The sequence below is a fragment of the Egretta garzetta genome, unplaced genomic scaffold (assembly GCF_000687185.1).
Source record: "Egretta garzetta isolate BGI_Z169 unplaced genomic scaffold, ASM68718v1 scaffold24, whole genome shotgun sequence".
NCBI lineage: Eukaryota > Metazoa > Chordata > Aves > Pelecaniformes > Ardeidae > Egretta > Egretta garzetta.
Genome location: NW_009259494.1, coordinates 910,911 through 925,847, shown reverse-complemented (window position 1 = coordinate 925,847; position 14,937 = coordinate 910,911). Strand labels below are relative to the sequence as shown.

At 52.3% G+C, this 14,937-nt stretch overlaps 1 protein-coding gene across 1 annotated transcript in view; it reads right to left on the bottom strand.

Moving 5' to 3' along the window:
- The window catches only part of NECAB3 (N-terminal EF-hand calcium binding protein 3), a gene marked incomplete at its 5' end in the record, with an annotated part of 31,438 nt that overhangs the window by 9,023 nt on the left and 7,478 nt on the right, over nt 1-14,937 (bottom strand). The window contains 3 exons of the mRNA XM_035892919.1: nt 6,500-6,597; nt 6,944-6,969; nt 13,699-13,807. Of these exons, the coding sequence (XP_035748812.1) occupies nt 6,500-6,597; nt 6,944-6,969; nt 13,699-13,807 (233 nt within the window). The remainder of the gene's footprint in view (nt 1-6,499; nt 6,598-6,943; nt 6,970-13,698; nt 13,808-14,937) is intronic.

Here is a 14,937-nt window from a genome sequence, read left to right as displayed (position 1 = left end):
CCCCTGCCACTGCAGGTGTGCAAAGTCAATTTGAATGCACCAAAAGAAGTAAACTGCTTTTCATGTACGCTCCAGGTTATTTCTGTGCCTATCCACCATCACACTAATAAGCGTATGTCCGATCAGGCTGGCCACGCAACTGCAGCTCGTGCTGTGAATTTGGGACACAGCCGAGCCCCAACGCTCCAGGCTGGAGGCCATGCACACCTAGAGCACTGTGGCAAAGCTTCCCTTTTTCAATGCACGGCTTGCAGTTGCCAGCAGAAGGAAGGGGGCTGCTCAAGCAGGCCAGAAAGCTCCTTCCAGCAGTCAGTGCAGCAGGACCCCCAAGGTCTGTGGGGAGCCATGGGGTGGGAGGAATGAGCTGAGGAGGAGAGGGTCCACATGGCACCCGCAATGCAGCAGGAGGTGATTTCTGACCTTGGCAGTGAAGTGGCTCAGCACTGGTACAGAGGATGAGCTGGTGAAAACCAGGGAATTGAATTTGCTCTTGGTACTTTTGGTATACAGGTTGTTTGGTGCTTCAGGGAGCCGATTCAGCTCACTGAATGGGCGGAAAACCACTCACCTGGCTTTGCTGCTGCTCTAGTGAACTGACTCAGCTTAGCAGACGATTAGAAAAGGATCAGAGGCTGCATGGGGGAAGCAGCTGGGAAGCACTGCCCAGCTGTCATAGCAGACAGCTTTCCCCATGGCTATCATAGCAGACTCCTTTCCCCATGGCTAGCCCCCATACCCACTTCCTCAAGGGACACAGACCACGGGACATCACTGTGAGCACTAAGAGTGATAGAACTGTCAGGAGTGTCCACACGATGCAGGAGGGCTGGTTGGTCCACAGCAGCATCCACCAGCAGAGGCCAACCCCTTTCCTTGGCAAGACAAGGAGACAGACTGGACCAGAGTCACCTCTGCCATCCCCATGATGTCCTCATGTGCCCCCATGGCTGCGGCACAGACCAGGAGCCAGGCTGCCTTCACCCCTCTGAGCACCAGAACTCCCCCTTTCATGTCCACAGTAGAGTCCAGCAATGCTACCACATTACTCAGATCAAATATTTCCAATTCCTACTGTGTTCCTCTCCAATACACGGGAGAACTGAGAATCTTGAATCCCAGAAGCTCTGCACAAAAGCACGTGGATGGAACCCTTCTGATGCTGGTGACAAAAGTCTGTTGAGGAGGGGGAGCAGCGGGGAGGGTCTTGAGCACCACGTGGTTTTCTGGTTCCTCTGTGCCACAGCCAAGCCATCAGTCCAGTCCTGGAGCTGTGTCCACCTGGGGTTGCTGGCACATCTACAGCTGGCTCGGAGGGGAAGGCAAGTGGAGAGGATGCTCATCCACCGAGCACTGCCCTGGGCTTGCACCGGAGTGGGTGAAGGACAGCCACAGCCCCCACCACCTGGGTGAGCAGAGCCCTCTGCCCAGTGGCTGTGCTGCCAGGTTTTCATTGACGCTTGAAAACAAATCTCATTTTTCTGCCAGAGGAAGAAGACAGCAGCGAAGCCAATCCAACGTGGCCGTGGGAAGCTGAGCTCCAGCTCTGCTTCTCCGGGCTTTCCCCAGCCAAGCATCCTACCTGCTCCCACAAGCTTTCCTTCCCCACAGCCCCAGAAGACAGAGAACACGGGGCTGGGGACCCCAGGCAGGGACCTTGCCACTCCCCCTGCCCACTCCTTCACATCCTCACTCCCAAGAGGTGCAGGCACCAAAATCCCCGTCAGCACCGCTCCTCTGTGCTTGCTCAGCTCCCGCCAGCCCAGATGCACATCTCCTGCTTACAGGGGAACAATCAACACTCAAACCTCCCCACGATGAGCCTGAGAAAGAAAGGTGAAGAATACTAATTGACTGAGTCCCCACCGGGGCGCAGTGGAAAGGATACATTATTCATCCCCTGCATGGCCAGGCACAGTCCGTTTCATTTCGGGAGTCGGTCCAAATCCAAGCGCTGTCACCCCTCTTTCTGCACAGAGGGCACTTCCCACAGCAAGAAGCCTCCGCAGCCGTGCGGGCCTGCTTAATGAGGTACGCTCCAATGCCCAATGCATCCTCCCCAGTCCCCTGCCGGGGCCGGCTGTGGCCCCCACAGCCTTGGCATATGGACGCTTCCCCTTGCACAGGGGGTGGATGCTTCAGCCCAACCACATCTCTCCCCTTCAAAGGGCCAGGTGCTGGGAGAAGCCCCGGCGTCAAGCCAGCCTCCCAGCACTCCCCATCCTCTCTACTTTCATCCTGAGGATGGCCTAATCCTGATGTCCTCTGTGGATGATGTTGGTGGATGGAGTTTTATCGCAGGAACAGGCAGCTGCTCCCAATGACATTGTGTCACGGCTGTGGGGGGCACATTCAGCCTGCTCTGAGCCCCATGGCTCACCCCAGCACCATCCTTACACCCCAAACATGCAGGCACAGGCACCAGCCAGCCTGGCATGCCACCCCCCAAAACCCAGCTACCAGCCCAGGGCATGCTGTGCTCGGAGGGGACTCAGCTCTGAAGCTCGCTGTGAAGAGGGGTCCCCATCGTCCTGGTCCCAGCACACCCCAGTCTACCTTGCAAGGGCAAAGCAGGATCCCACGCAGACACGTCAGTATTTCAGGCGAGCGTTGCACACGATGAGCCAGCTGCCTCCCGTCTCTCGCCTCGTCAAACACAGCACGCCCAGGGGAATGCGCCAGAGAGAAGGATGGAAATAACCATCTCTCAAGAGAGCCCCAGATGCTGTTTCACCCTTCTGCACTGACGTGGAAAATTTCATGCCAGGGGAGGGATTCGATTGAAAGCGCACCTTCTCCTTGGCTCAGTTGCCTTGCCCGCTTTGCTCTCCTCGCTTTGGGGCAAACAAGCAAAACCCTCTTGTCAGTGTTGCACCATGTAATTCAACCCCCTCTGTAAACAGAGACTCCATAAAACCGTGCTCTGCCTCACTGAGCACAGCGTTTTCTGCTCATAGCAAAGACTCATGGAAAGGAGTCATGGAGGAAATACCTCAGCAAGCACAAGACAAGGCTTTTGGGTTGTGGACTGGTATTCCAGCTCTGTTGATTCAGATGAAAATACCAAAGTTGCCAAGAACTGCTGTAATTCTGGTTTTGAGAGGTTTTATTAGTTCCTTATGATGATAGTTAAGCTCGGGACAGACTGGAATAGGTGATCGCATAATTCCTGCCAAAGGAGAAATAAGAGCGCCTCACTTGGAGAGGTATTTATAGATTAGTTTGCAGTGCTTGCAAAGTAGAAAATGGAAAGATTTTAGCATAGAGGTCCCCTGTGAGAAATATCAGGCTGTTTCCCAAGGTATTTCCACAGTTCACTTCTTACTCTGACACTCTGATATTGCAAATGCAAAGCTTAGCCATGGGATAAGCTGTATTTAGTATACTGCAGCATAGCTATCAACAGTTATACTTTACAAATATCAGTGGGAATGACAGAATTTGGAGAAAAAACCTCTTTTCCTGAAAAGGCATCTTTTCTTTACCATGTTCCTACCAGCCCAGTGAGGAAGGATGGGAGCGTAGGAACCCCTAATGATTTGGTTTCCTCCTGTCAACCTGCGGCCCATAACAAAGACCGCGAGCAGGTTTGCTGCCCACACATGCACTATTTCCTACAGTAACGGCAGTCACTTACACAGCGAGAAGGACAAACCCACCAAACCCTCCCATGCTTTATTGCAGCATTTATCCTGCAGTTGACAACATACACGGCAGGCAGCAGATAGAGGAGCCTGCCAGCGAGAAGGCAGCTGCCAACACACACCATTGATCCAGTTCAGGTACCCTGGCCCACAGCAACCGCGATGGCACGCGTGGAAGTGGGAATCCAAAAAGGCTTGCAGCAGCACTGCTTCAAACCACAGTTCCCAAACACAGAGCTGCAACATATTCCCCTCTGAGCTTTGGTTTCCTCATATCCCTCTCTCTCCTCCCTGTAGCTCATCGCCCTGGCATGGTCTGAGCAAGCCTGGTGCACCTCCCAGGCTCTGCTTTTGTTGTGCTAACAAAGCAGCCCATGCTCTCCATCTGTTTTCCTGCTCATAAAGTGGCCTGCTATTTTCCTATTTATCTGTGGGCTAAGTACCCGGAGGACACAGGGGTGAGTAGTCCTGTGGCAGCAGAAGTAAGGAACTACCAGAGATGGACCATGCCCTAACCAAGAGATGCTGTGGTTCACCTGGTGAGACCCAGCTCAAGCGAGAGATCCCCTCCTTTTTCTTCTTCTTCTATCATGTTCAGGTATCACTGCCTCCTCGGGAGTCACATGAAGCTCTCTTACCGAAGATCCTCCATCTGTTGACTCCACAGCCCTGTTCTGGAAGCACAGCTTTATGGTGAGGGCCACGGGTGTCTTCCAGTTTGCTCAGCGGACAGCACAGCTACATTTCCAGTGAAAGCAGCTCCCCAAGATGAAGTTTCCTTCAGCTCTTCCAGGAGAGTGGTCACTCTGACAAACTGGGGCTCTCTGTCCTCAGCCATGGTGGCATTAGAGGCATTTGAATCAACAGAAATGAGGGGCGGGTGTGTAATATGGAAAACCTCTGTTCTCTGCGCCCTCCCCTGGCTCAGAGAGACGTGAGCTTTGGCTAAAATCCAACCTACTAAACCCACTTAAACCCGTAACGACCCAATATTGATTCCCATTCTGGAAATACAAACATGGGAATATATTCAGGTCACAGCAGGTAAGAATGCAGCATTTATCATCTCTGCCAGCCTCCAGCAACAGCAGATTTCCCACAGCTCTGCAAGAGCCCTGACCACAGGGTTGGAGCATTGCCCTCTCCTGCCTTCTCCCCAGCACAGAGAGCAGCAGACCAGGGGAGCACAGGGAGATGCTTTAGTATCTGCATCGGGGCGCCCAGGAGCTCAGGGCTGGGATCAGAGCACCCGGATCAGCGCAGACATCGCCCGCCTGAGAGCAGTGCTGTGGACATTGGGCTGCCCTGACCCCTGGCTCTGGGCAGATCCAAACATGAGTGGAAAAGTGAGTCCACAAAAATCTGTTTCAACGGGGAAAGCCCGCTTCTCTTTTCCAGGGAATACCTGTAGCGCCAGAAACTATTAAGGGAATGAATACATCACACCAATACTGGGAAGCAGACAGTAACTGCACTGTCCTTCGGAGAAATACATGAATATGCAAATTTAATTGCAAAAAAAAAATCAAACCAGAAAAGAACTACAATAAAGCATAGCTCTCTGAAGAGGACTCATTCACTCCCTCTGGACTTGCATTTAGTAACTGTGAAGGGAGCCGGGCAGCTGAATCAAAGAGAAAATGCATTTTCAAGCGATTCCCTCTCCTAGCATGAAATTTCCCAGTGTACAGGGAGACACTGCTGAGGCTGGATCTGGCCAGAAAGAAACTCAAAGAGAGGGCAAGATCATGACTGACACTAGAGAGGCACAAACACCACTTCGATGACTCTACAGAGCTGACTGAGGGACCGGTCCCCTTCGCTCCTCTGGCCCCACCAGTAGGTCAGTGGTTGGTGTGGATGTGGATGATGCCTTTCATCTGCTTCTTGCCAAGCATCGAACCACCGCATCAAAGGGAAAGAAAGGGCTGGCGCTTCCCCTGGCTGTAAAACAGCATCAACCCCAAGCACATGGCTAAACCGTTTAATACATTTCAGACGCAAAGGGGGCTGCTGGTCCCTGAGGAGGGTCCCTTCCAGTATCGGCCACTGCTTTTTCACAGCTGTATTTAGCCAGTGATGCTGCATGCTGCAGACCACTGCCCTCCGATGCAGAGGCAGGGAAGCTCACAAAGCAGGACACTGCTTGCCCTAATTAGCAGCCTCCAATCTGCCTCCCATTGGTACAAGCTGCAGGGAGAGAATTCACCACAGGGATCAACTTAGCACAAGGCTGGAGTCAATGTATTTCACCCTTTCCTACCTTCTCCCAGGTGCCTCACTGTTTCCCAAAGCAGCCTTCCCACTGCAGTGGCTCCTGTCCCCCTCACCAGCACCCAGTTTTTGTCACTGTGAGCGCAGGCTGTGCCAAGCACAAGCTGCTGAGGTCAGCCCAGAGCAGGTTCAACCCGAGTCCCTGTTGCACTCACACTGCTTTGCAGAAAAGACCTTGCTTTGGCTCAGAGATGCAACACAGGTTATCAACGGTGCTCCCAGAAACAGTGACCCCAGGCAGAACCCTGCAAGTGGTCTGCAAGAAGCTGTTGAAAACAGCCGCTGTCAGAGCCCTACGAGGAAGGAGAGCCCAGAGATGCCTCCAGACTACAAAAGCATTAGCCCTACCCTTCTGCTCCTCTGACATGGCTCCCCCTCCTCCAGGCATGCTGCAGGCTGTGCTGCTGCAGCACTCACTGCACACAGAGACAACCGAAGCAGGCACAGGCAGCCCCACTGACCTGGGAGGCACCACATTTGCTGCCTCTGACACCTATGCTTAATGCTAAGCAAGGAGCCAAGATCACCACGGCTTCTGTTATGCACCCGCCTGCCCTGCCGCGCTCCCGCAGTCCCATCCTTACCAGTTTGGTTTTGTCCATGGCTGCCAGGACAGCAGAGTTGAGGGCTTCCAGCGCGGAAAGCACATTCCTGTATTCTCCAAGATACGCAGAGAAATAATCTGAAGCAGGAGAGAAGACCACGGTGAGCTTCCAGAGTGCCTCTATCCCTCACTTCCCTGCACCTGCCGCTTCCTATGCACAGCCCAGCACTGCAAGGGGGCATTTGCATCCCTCTCCGGAGTCATGCTGCCATTAGGACTGAAATGAAGAGTCCTTTCCCATCCCCACAGACAAAATGTCCCGTCCCTTTAGGAGAACCACAGATGCCCTCTGTGCTGGGGTTCAAGCACAGGGATTGTCAGTGCCACTTGACTACCGAGCCCTGCCCAGGTCAGACGTGTACAAGTCCCACCAACAACCCTCGAGAGAGGAAGCCCTCTGAGGCAGGAATATGAACCTACTTACCGCACAACTTCTCTGTGTCCACGTTGCTACAAGAAACAGAAAAACAAGCTCTTGTTAGATGGTGGGGCTGGTTCGGAAGAAACAGTTGTGGTGAGCAGGGTCTCAAGGGCTTGTCTTGAGCCCCTGGTGGATTTACTGCTTCTCCCATGTATTTTCAAAAGGTGTATTAGACAAATAAAAAGCTGCACAGGCTTAGATCCAGCAGCTCAGAAGCCGTGCCCAGCACCTGCAGAACCCAGGCAGGGCTGCAGAGCATCACTTCTGCTTCAGAGGCTGACGGAGCAAGCAAAGCTGCTCCACCAAGATCTCCTGGAGCTGGAGTGTGCTGGGAAAGTGTTCGTGAGTGCAGGATGGGGCTGGGAGGGAGGTCAGGGGAGGAAGGCAGCACCCCACACCCCTGGGCTGGCCAGCTGGGTTGGCAGCCCCATTTCCGAGTCCCTGGAGCTGATCAGCCCCAGAAGCTGCTTCACGGCCCACAAGAGGCGTTGTTCCTGCCATGAAGGCTATTAAAGCAGGGATCTGGGTCCAAAAACCTGGAGGTGGGGGCCAGCCCCCCACCCTTTTTCAGTGACAGAAAGAAGCACTGGAGAATCAATGCCTGGACAGGTCCCTCCTGTCACTAATAAAGACCCTGCTGGGGTGGAGAGGGAGGAGGAAACATCCAGAAACAGCCACATGTTTTCAGGACGGGACGTCAAGCAGAACCATGGGTCCGCATGGAGCTGTCAGATACTCTCAGGTGGCCAAAGCCACAGAGGTAGAGCTGCTTTCGATGCCAGGCATCGCCTGCAGAGTCTGCAGGGAAATGCCCCAGGATATCGTTTATTCAAATCAGGCTCCGTTCAAGAAATTCTGCCGTCTCAAAATCCCCTAAATGATTACAACCATTTTTAATCCTGATTGGGAATGTGGAAGAGAGCATGAAAAACAGTTTTTTAAGTGTTTAAGTGCTGTCACATGTGGAGGAAGCAGTGATACCTGGATTTTGCTGGGCTCCAAGCGCAAGGACGGCTGCAGTGCCGCTGCCATGGGGATGTCAAACCACTGCTGCATTGCCCTGCCCTGACATTGATACTGCTCACCAGGCAAAGGGGCAAAAATGCACCGAGGTAAAATTAGAGGAGAGTGTGGGAAGTGTCCAAAATGCCATGCCAAGTGCAGGTGTAATAATTTAAGCAAAGTCTTCCTACAGCTTTTCCCCCAAACATCACAGGCTGGTTTCTGCATCTCTCTGCCATGCTTCCACTTAGCATACTTTAATACAGGCAGTACTTCAAATTGTCAAAATATTTTGGTGCAAGACATCACTGCAGACCCACGGTGGCAGGACTGGACACCCCTCTGTTTACCTAATTGCGTCAGGTGCCTTCCCAGGCAATGGAGATGGGCAGTTTTAGGATGTGATTTGGCTCATCTCTTTTAAACACCTACTGCAGGAGCTGATTAAGGCAGGGCTCTGGCGCACTGTCCTGGCACTGCAGAGAGTTTGTAAAGTGGATAAAAAAAAAAAAGTGCTTCCCTTGAGACGCAATACAGATAAACAGCAAAACCACAGCCCCTTCTTCTGCCAACTCCACTCCATCAAACTTTGCTGATCCCATCTCTGAGCAGCTCCATGCATCCGACCACAGCTCTGCTAGATAGACTGACTGGGGTTTGAAGCAGAAATTTAAATTGGAAAAACATCTTGCTCCTTCTTAATTCTTCCACTTATTTCTGAAAGCTGCCTGGAGCCTGCAGAGCCACTGCTGCTGCACTGCCACAAAAGACTTGGCACCACAGCATCCGCAGCACTGCTTGTTCGACCCGTGCCCCAGAGCAATACCTGCAGCCACTGGTTCCCATCCCAGAGATGGGTAAAATTCCCACAAGAGGGGATAAGGACATGAGATAACAAAATACACAGTGAAATACCTAATGCATACATTACCCAGGCATTTGCATCTGTCCCCAGTGAGAACCTGGGCCTGGGACTGGTTTCACCAAGAAGAAGAAGGGGCCACCAGCTCAACCCACTGCCTAGTTCCCAAACTCAGCTCTAGCAAGCAGGTGTCCATGTGACAAAGAGCCATCATCAACACCAACCCTCTGGCTTTTAAGGAGATGCCAGAGATGATTAATAACTCTTTCTATCTTGACTGTTTGCTGCTTAAAAACAAACATTAACTGTTCAGTGTTTTAGTGATTGATTAGTTAAACACTGAACCGAGATCTTGTGGCAAAAAAATCAGCCTTCCGGGAGTTGTCCAGTGGACGATCTGCTCCCTTCCCAACGCACCCTGGTCTGTCAGCAACCCTGCATGGCCACCTCTTCCCATGTTCTGCATCCTGCGGCAGCCCCCAGGGCACAGTTAGGGGCAGGACAGAGCACAGCAAGCAAATTGCAGGAGCGATGGTGCCATTTGCATGTTACCAGAAGCTACTTCACACCAGAAACTAGGAGGAGCTTGTGTAAAGAAACTGCATGTCAAATCCTGACCCATTTTGCAGGGCTGCATCGGGGCAGCAGGTTTTGCTCCACTCCTCTCTCTGCCATCCCCTCTCCCACTCCAAGAGAAGAGCCATCCTCCGCCTCCAAAGCACTCATCCTGAGACTCTCCACATTCCCAAATAGCTGCATTTTGACTGTGCTCAAACCACTGATTAACTGTAATTAAGCTTGAACTGATGATGAAGGATCTTGTCATCATTATGCTGTTGGGAATTTGTCAGAATGCGCCTGGAATTTATGCAAGAAAACAGCAATCAGCTTCAGCAAAGCAGATGGGATTTTTTTTATTTTTATCATTTGTCATGTTGGGAACCTCTGCTGCAGATCACAGATCTGGTTTCCAAACCTTTCCAGGGTGACCCAGAGCGTTTCAGTAACTCTGTCATTCAGATACTGTCAGACACTGCAGCTCGGAGTCTCTAAAGAGACTAAAGAGAGGGGAGGGAAGTTCACACAAGCGCCTTCTTCCACAGAACCAGAGGCTTGAGGCTATTTCCACCAAGAGTTTTTAAAAAACCACCAGGCCAGCACTCCCACCTCTTTCACTTGTGGCTCAAGGTTGGAAACACAGGCTCTGGGCAGTCCGTACTCAATTCCTGCCACCACCATCTGACCACTCTCATGCAAAGAAGGATTTGCCAGACCTTATTCTTCTAAATTTTCAGATGCAGGTCAGAAAGATGCACGAGATTGACGTGACACTTCCTTGGGCAGGTTTCAGAGTCCCCTGCGAAGAGCAGTAGGCATGCAACCTATGCAACGCTACAACGTTCAGTCCAACGTCCTTTGTAACCAACTCTCCATTAAGCTGCCCCCCTGAGAGCCCGGGACCTGCTGCCATCCCACCTGGCTGGGCCACAGGCAGACACAGGGCTGCTCAGAGAGCAAACCACATTGAGTGTCTCCCAGGACACTTCTGCAGCAATGGAACTTTTACACCCCTTCAAAAACATTTGTCCCTTCTCACTCAGATATTTCAGTGGATGAAAATGCACTTTTTCAGGAGGATGAATCTTTCTGTTCTGTGCCAGTGCCAGAGCTGGCGTAGAGCTTTTTGACAAGCTAAACAAAATGGTGGACCTAGCTGTTGGACCAAATCGCAATCAAGAGTTGAATTTGGTTTCACCATCATTTTTTAGATGTCAAAGAATTAGAGCAAGGAAATACTTTAAAGCCCAAACAGAACAATATTCAGAAATGCAGAACAAAAAAAAGCCTTGTGGGAAATGTAAAATCTGAATCGAATCCAACAGAGGTGCCTGAGGCACAGGCCACTGTGTCCCACCTGAGCACTGGGTGGATGGGAGGTAGAGCAAAGATCGGATGGGACAGGGAGAAAAGAAGAGCGTGGTGCCATGGGCTCTCTGGAAGGAGAACAAGGCATGCACAAGACCTCTGAAATACTCATCTTCCCAGATGTCAGCTTTGGGACCGAGGGGAGCAGCTGCAGGTCTGCACTGATGGGCAAGGGTCAGGACATGTCTTGGCAGCGCTCCATATCCTGGACACGCAGAATGCCGGGGTACAAAGGTCCTTGTTACTGTCTCTCCTTGGGTCAGGCTGGCATTGACAAAGAAACACAAGTTTCAGCCTGTATCTGGTGAACACAGCACCCTTGTGGTCAAATCCAGCCACTGGATTAAGGCTGAAAACCTTTCCCATCATCAGAAAAGCTACAGGACATGAAAGAAGCATGCCGGGTATGTTTGTAGAGCTTGTAGTTGCTTTCCAGCTTTGTAATAGTTCGAGTATTACCACAGGTAATAACTCTTGAATCTGGAAGCAATTTGAGCCAGCTCCGCAAAAATATTAAGCTCCTGCAAGCGCAAGGCAAGCGGGCAGCCCAAAGGAGAGGGGTTGTCCAGCCCTGCCATCAAGGGGACAGCAGGGGCACCAGCACAGCCCTTACAACTGAAAGGTTGTACAAAGGAGCAAGCCCCCCTGCACACCCCAAAAACAAATGCCAGAAAGCCCAGCTCTACACACAGCCACGGAGACCTCTACGAGGCCCAGCGCACAGAACACTGCTCAATTTCTGTTACCTGCCACTGTGCAGTAGGCAAGCGGGCAGCCCCTGGGGACAGATGGGGTTGTGCCTCCGTGGGCGCAGGCGTGTCTCTCCAAGTTCCTCGTCCCAGTACGCAGGCAGCTCTGGGTCAGGATCAGAGCACTCTGGTAGATGCAGCGCTGCCCCACGTTGTTTGCAGGGGGCAGGATGCCTCTTACCAGACAATAAACTGAGGGCCAGGCTCCCTCTCTGGGAGGTCCCACCTCCTCCTCCACAAGCTGGAGATGAAGCTGAAAAAATCACACACAGTTCCCTGCTGCCACCTCCCACATCCTGTCCTGCTCCCGCCTGCTCACACTGAAGCTGTCCTGTGCACTGACCCTGCACACGTGCACATGGACCACGTCCCAGCCAGGGACAGAAACAAGAACTACACCTGCAATGGCCTCAGGGCTGGACTTTCCCTTCTGCTCTTGCAGAAACAAGGGCATCCTCGCAGGGCTGGAGGGACGGCGTCTCCTACATTTGCCTGAAGTCACTGAACACCGGAATTTGGAAACCAGGTCTGTCTGCAGGGTCCCTTCTGCTCTTCATGGCAGAAAGAGATCAAAGACTCAGTGGTCATGCCCTGCTAATAGATGTCACCAGCTCAATGCCGCAACTGCCACGTTGTCATAGCTACCACACTGTCATTATGGGTAATGAGTTATAGAGAGCACCGCTGCAGCCAGGGTCGTGCATGGTCCTCAGAGACAGCCTGCTCGCACAGGGCCCTTCCATCAGTTCTGGTTATCTGCTCTGGACAGGCAGAAGAAGCCTGACCTGAAAGCGATGGTAAACCAGGAGAACTTCACTGTTCAGTTAAGGGCATGGTTAAAACTCTCTGCTTTGCTGCAATCTGTGTTTTCCAGTGGTATTGTATGGGGGTGACTCCAAGGTCAACCCAAAATGGAGTGAGAGGAAAGGAGTATTTGCAGAGGAAAGGGAAGGGCTCACTGCTAACTCCCTGGGATCACAACATAAAGAGACAGAGGAATTTTCAGGAGACACCTCCTGCTGCCCACACCCAACAAGCCCAACTGGCAGGACTGGCAGCAACGGGCAGTCAGGCTTAAAAGAAAGCAGCACCAGGGCTGCACATGCCAGCCCACTTCTCTGCCCCACCACTAGAGTGGGAGCACCAGCTAAACCCACCACCCCAATGCTTGGCAGCAGTCAGTCACCCTCACTCCCCCAGTCCTGGGTGGGTGATATGGGGACTTGCAGCCAGGGATCGCTGGGTATCCACTGTCAGTGGCTCAGTGGCATTCGGTGGCTGCTGGCATCTCGGCGTGGCACGGGCCCTCCCTGCCGCTGCCCTGGCTCCCTGCAAAGCCCTGGGACCAGCATGTGCAGCTATGGCTGCTCCGAGTCACCTCTCCCTGGCGGGGACCTGCTCAGACCCTGACCTGGGCAAGGGTGTGCAGGAGATGCTTCCTGAGGTGCCAGGGAAGTGGCACGAGCCAGAGCCGAGCCCGCCATCGAAGACTGGGGGTAAGCTGCAGCCACCTTCTCCCCCAGCAACAGCCCTCCATTTGAACAGGCAGCCCCCAGGCATGCAACTTTTCAACAGCCAGTTTCTCCCAGTGCCAAAACATGCTCATTCACAGTGGCCAGCAGGGCAGAGGGACCCCAGTAAGGACACACTGATATCTGAAAGACTGGGATGAGAAATCCTGCCGAGCCCAACAGACTCCTCCAGATAGCACCAGTCAAGAGGAGACCAGGGCTAAATGCAATTACTTCTCCTGTTCTTTGGGGGTTTCTTTTTTTAAAAGTAGCTGGCCTAAATTCACAGTTACACTCATAAGGCCCACTTCTGGTGGAAAGCAGCTCTTACGTAAGTGCAAAGCAGCTCCCTGTGTCAGCAGGGATCATCGTCCACACATGCTCCTCCTGCAGACGCACAACCTGCTCTATAGAGCTCTATATTTCTGGAATACATTTTTCAAACTAACGTAATGTAATTTTAAATGGATGCTTACTTTTACGGAACTACAGTAAATCTGATAATGACTGTTCTCAAAATGTCTGGCTTCTCTCATCACCAATGTTCATAGCTGGTGTTCAATGGGTTTTAACATCTGCGTGTTACAAGAGGGAGGTTTATCTCACCCTGACTATTTATCGCACCCGCCTCCAAATGTCCTCCATCTCCAGTTAAGCAGTTTTATATTCTCCTTCATCTCCTCTCCTCTGTGCCACCACGGTACTTACTCTGAATGACGCCTGTCAATGCCACTGAACAACTCCCACAGCTCCTCAGAGCTCAGGATCCCATCAGCGAAATAGTTCTTGAACTCCTCAAATGACAGCTTCCCATCATCTGCATTTAAATAAAAGGGAAGAATAATTATATATCTGCAGAAAGAAGTATGCAGGCCCCAGCGATCCTCCCAGCAGCCTCTCTACCAGGAGCGTGGGACGACTGGGCGTGTTGTGCATGATAATTAGAGCAGATATCTCATTGAAAGCCTGTCCCACCAGCCCCCATCAAAAACCCAGAAGCGCTGGCAAGCAGGGCCGCTGCTGCTGGAATTTCAGGTGGGAATTTCAGGCCCTTCCAAAAGACCCCACTGCAACATTTTCAGAAACGCATGCAGACACTCCGTACTTAAATGACTGTCCAAGCTGACTGTCCAAGCACAGAGTCCATTACAAACAGCACAGTGAGGACAGCATCAGGTTGATATGGAAAGAAAATCTCTCCATTGACCCAAGAGCTTTTTCCCTCCTCTCCATGGAGGACTTTAGCTCCTGGGCTGCATTTCGATCTGCAACAAAAGGAGCTCCTGGAGCCTGCAAGCTACTGTGAAGGAGGAGAGCCCAAGAGGGGGTGGGAATGCTCAGAGAAACAACTTGTGATTTTGGACTTCTTGGTTTATGGGTGCCAGATAAAAAAATGGGTAGCACAACCTAACTCTCAAATGCCAGGGGCTCCAGTGGGCATACAGGAACAGGGGTGGGGGGCACCTGTAAAACCCTGGACTGAGTGCAGAGACTGAATCAATCCTGCAAAGGACGGAGCAGAAGCCTGATGGACCCGGGGCTGTCTGCACAGCTTGTTTTGCCTTCCCTTCTCACTGCTAGCAGCACAGAGGAGAGATCGTGCGCATGCAGGCAGGAGCAGGGCTTGGAAGGGGTTGTGTCCTGCGTGGTACATGGATGGTGAACTGGGGGAGCCCACTGCCACAGCATTTTTCTTGCAGCCAGAGAGCTGCTTGCCCTTGTCCTCCTTCACTCTTTCAGCCAAACCTCCCAGCAGGAACAGGCTGCGCTGCTTCGCCCAGACCCAGGCAGGGAGGAGGAAGCAGCAGCAGGAACAACACACTCACCGTTCTTGTCGGCTCGTCGGAAAATCTGCAAGAGAAAATACAACAGGGTTTAGTGAGGCAGCAGGGAGAGCAGCCACCTGAACGGCAAGCCAGGCGGCACCCAGCACTGGCCACACTGGAA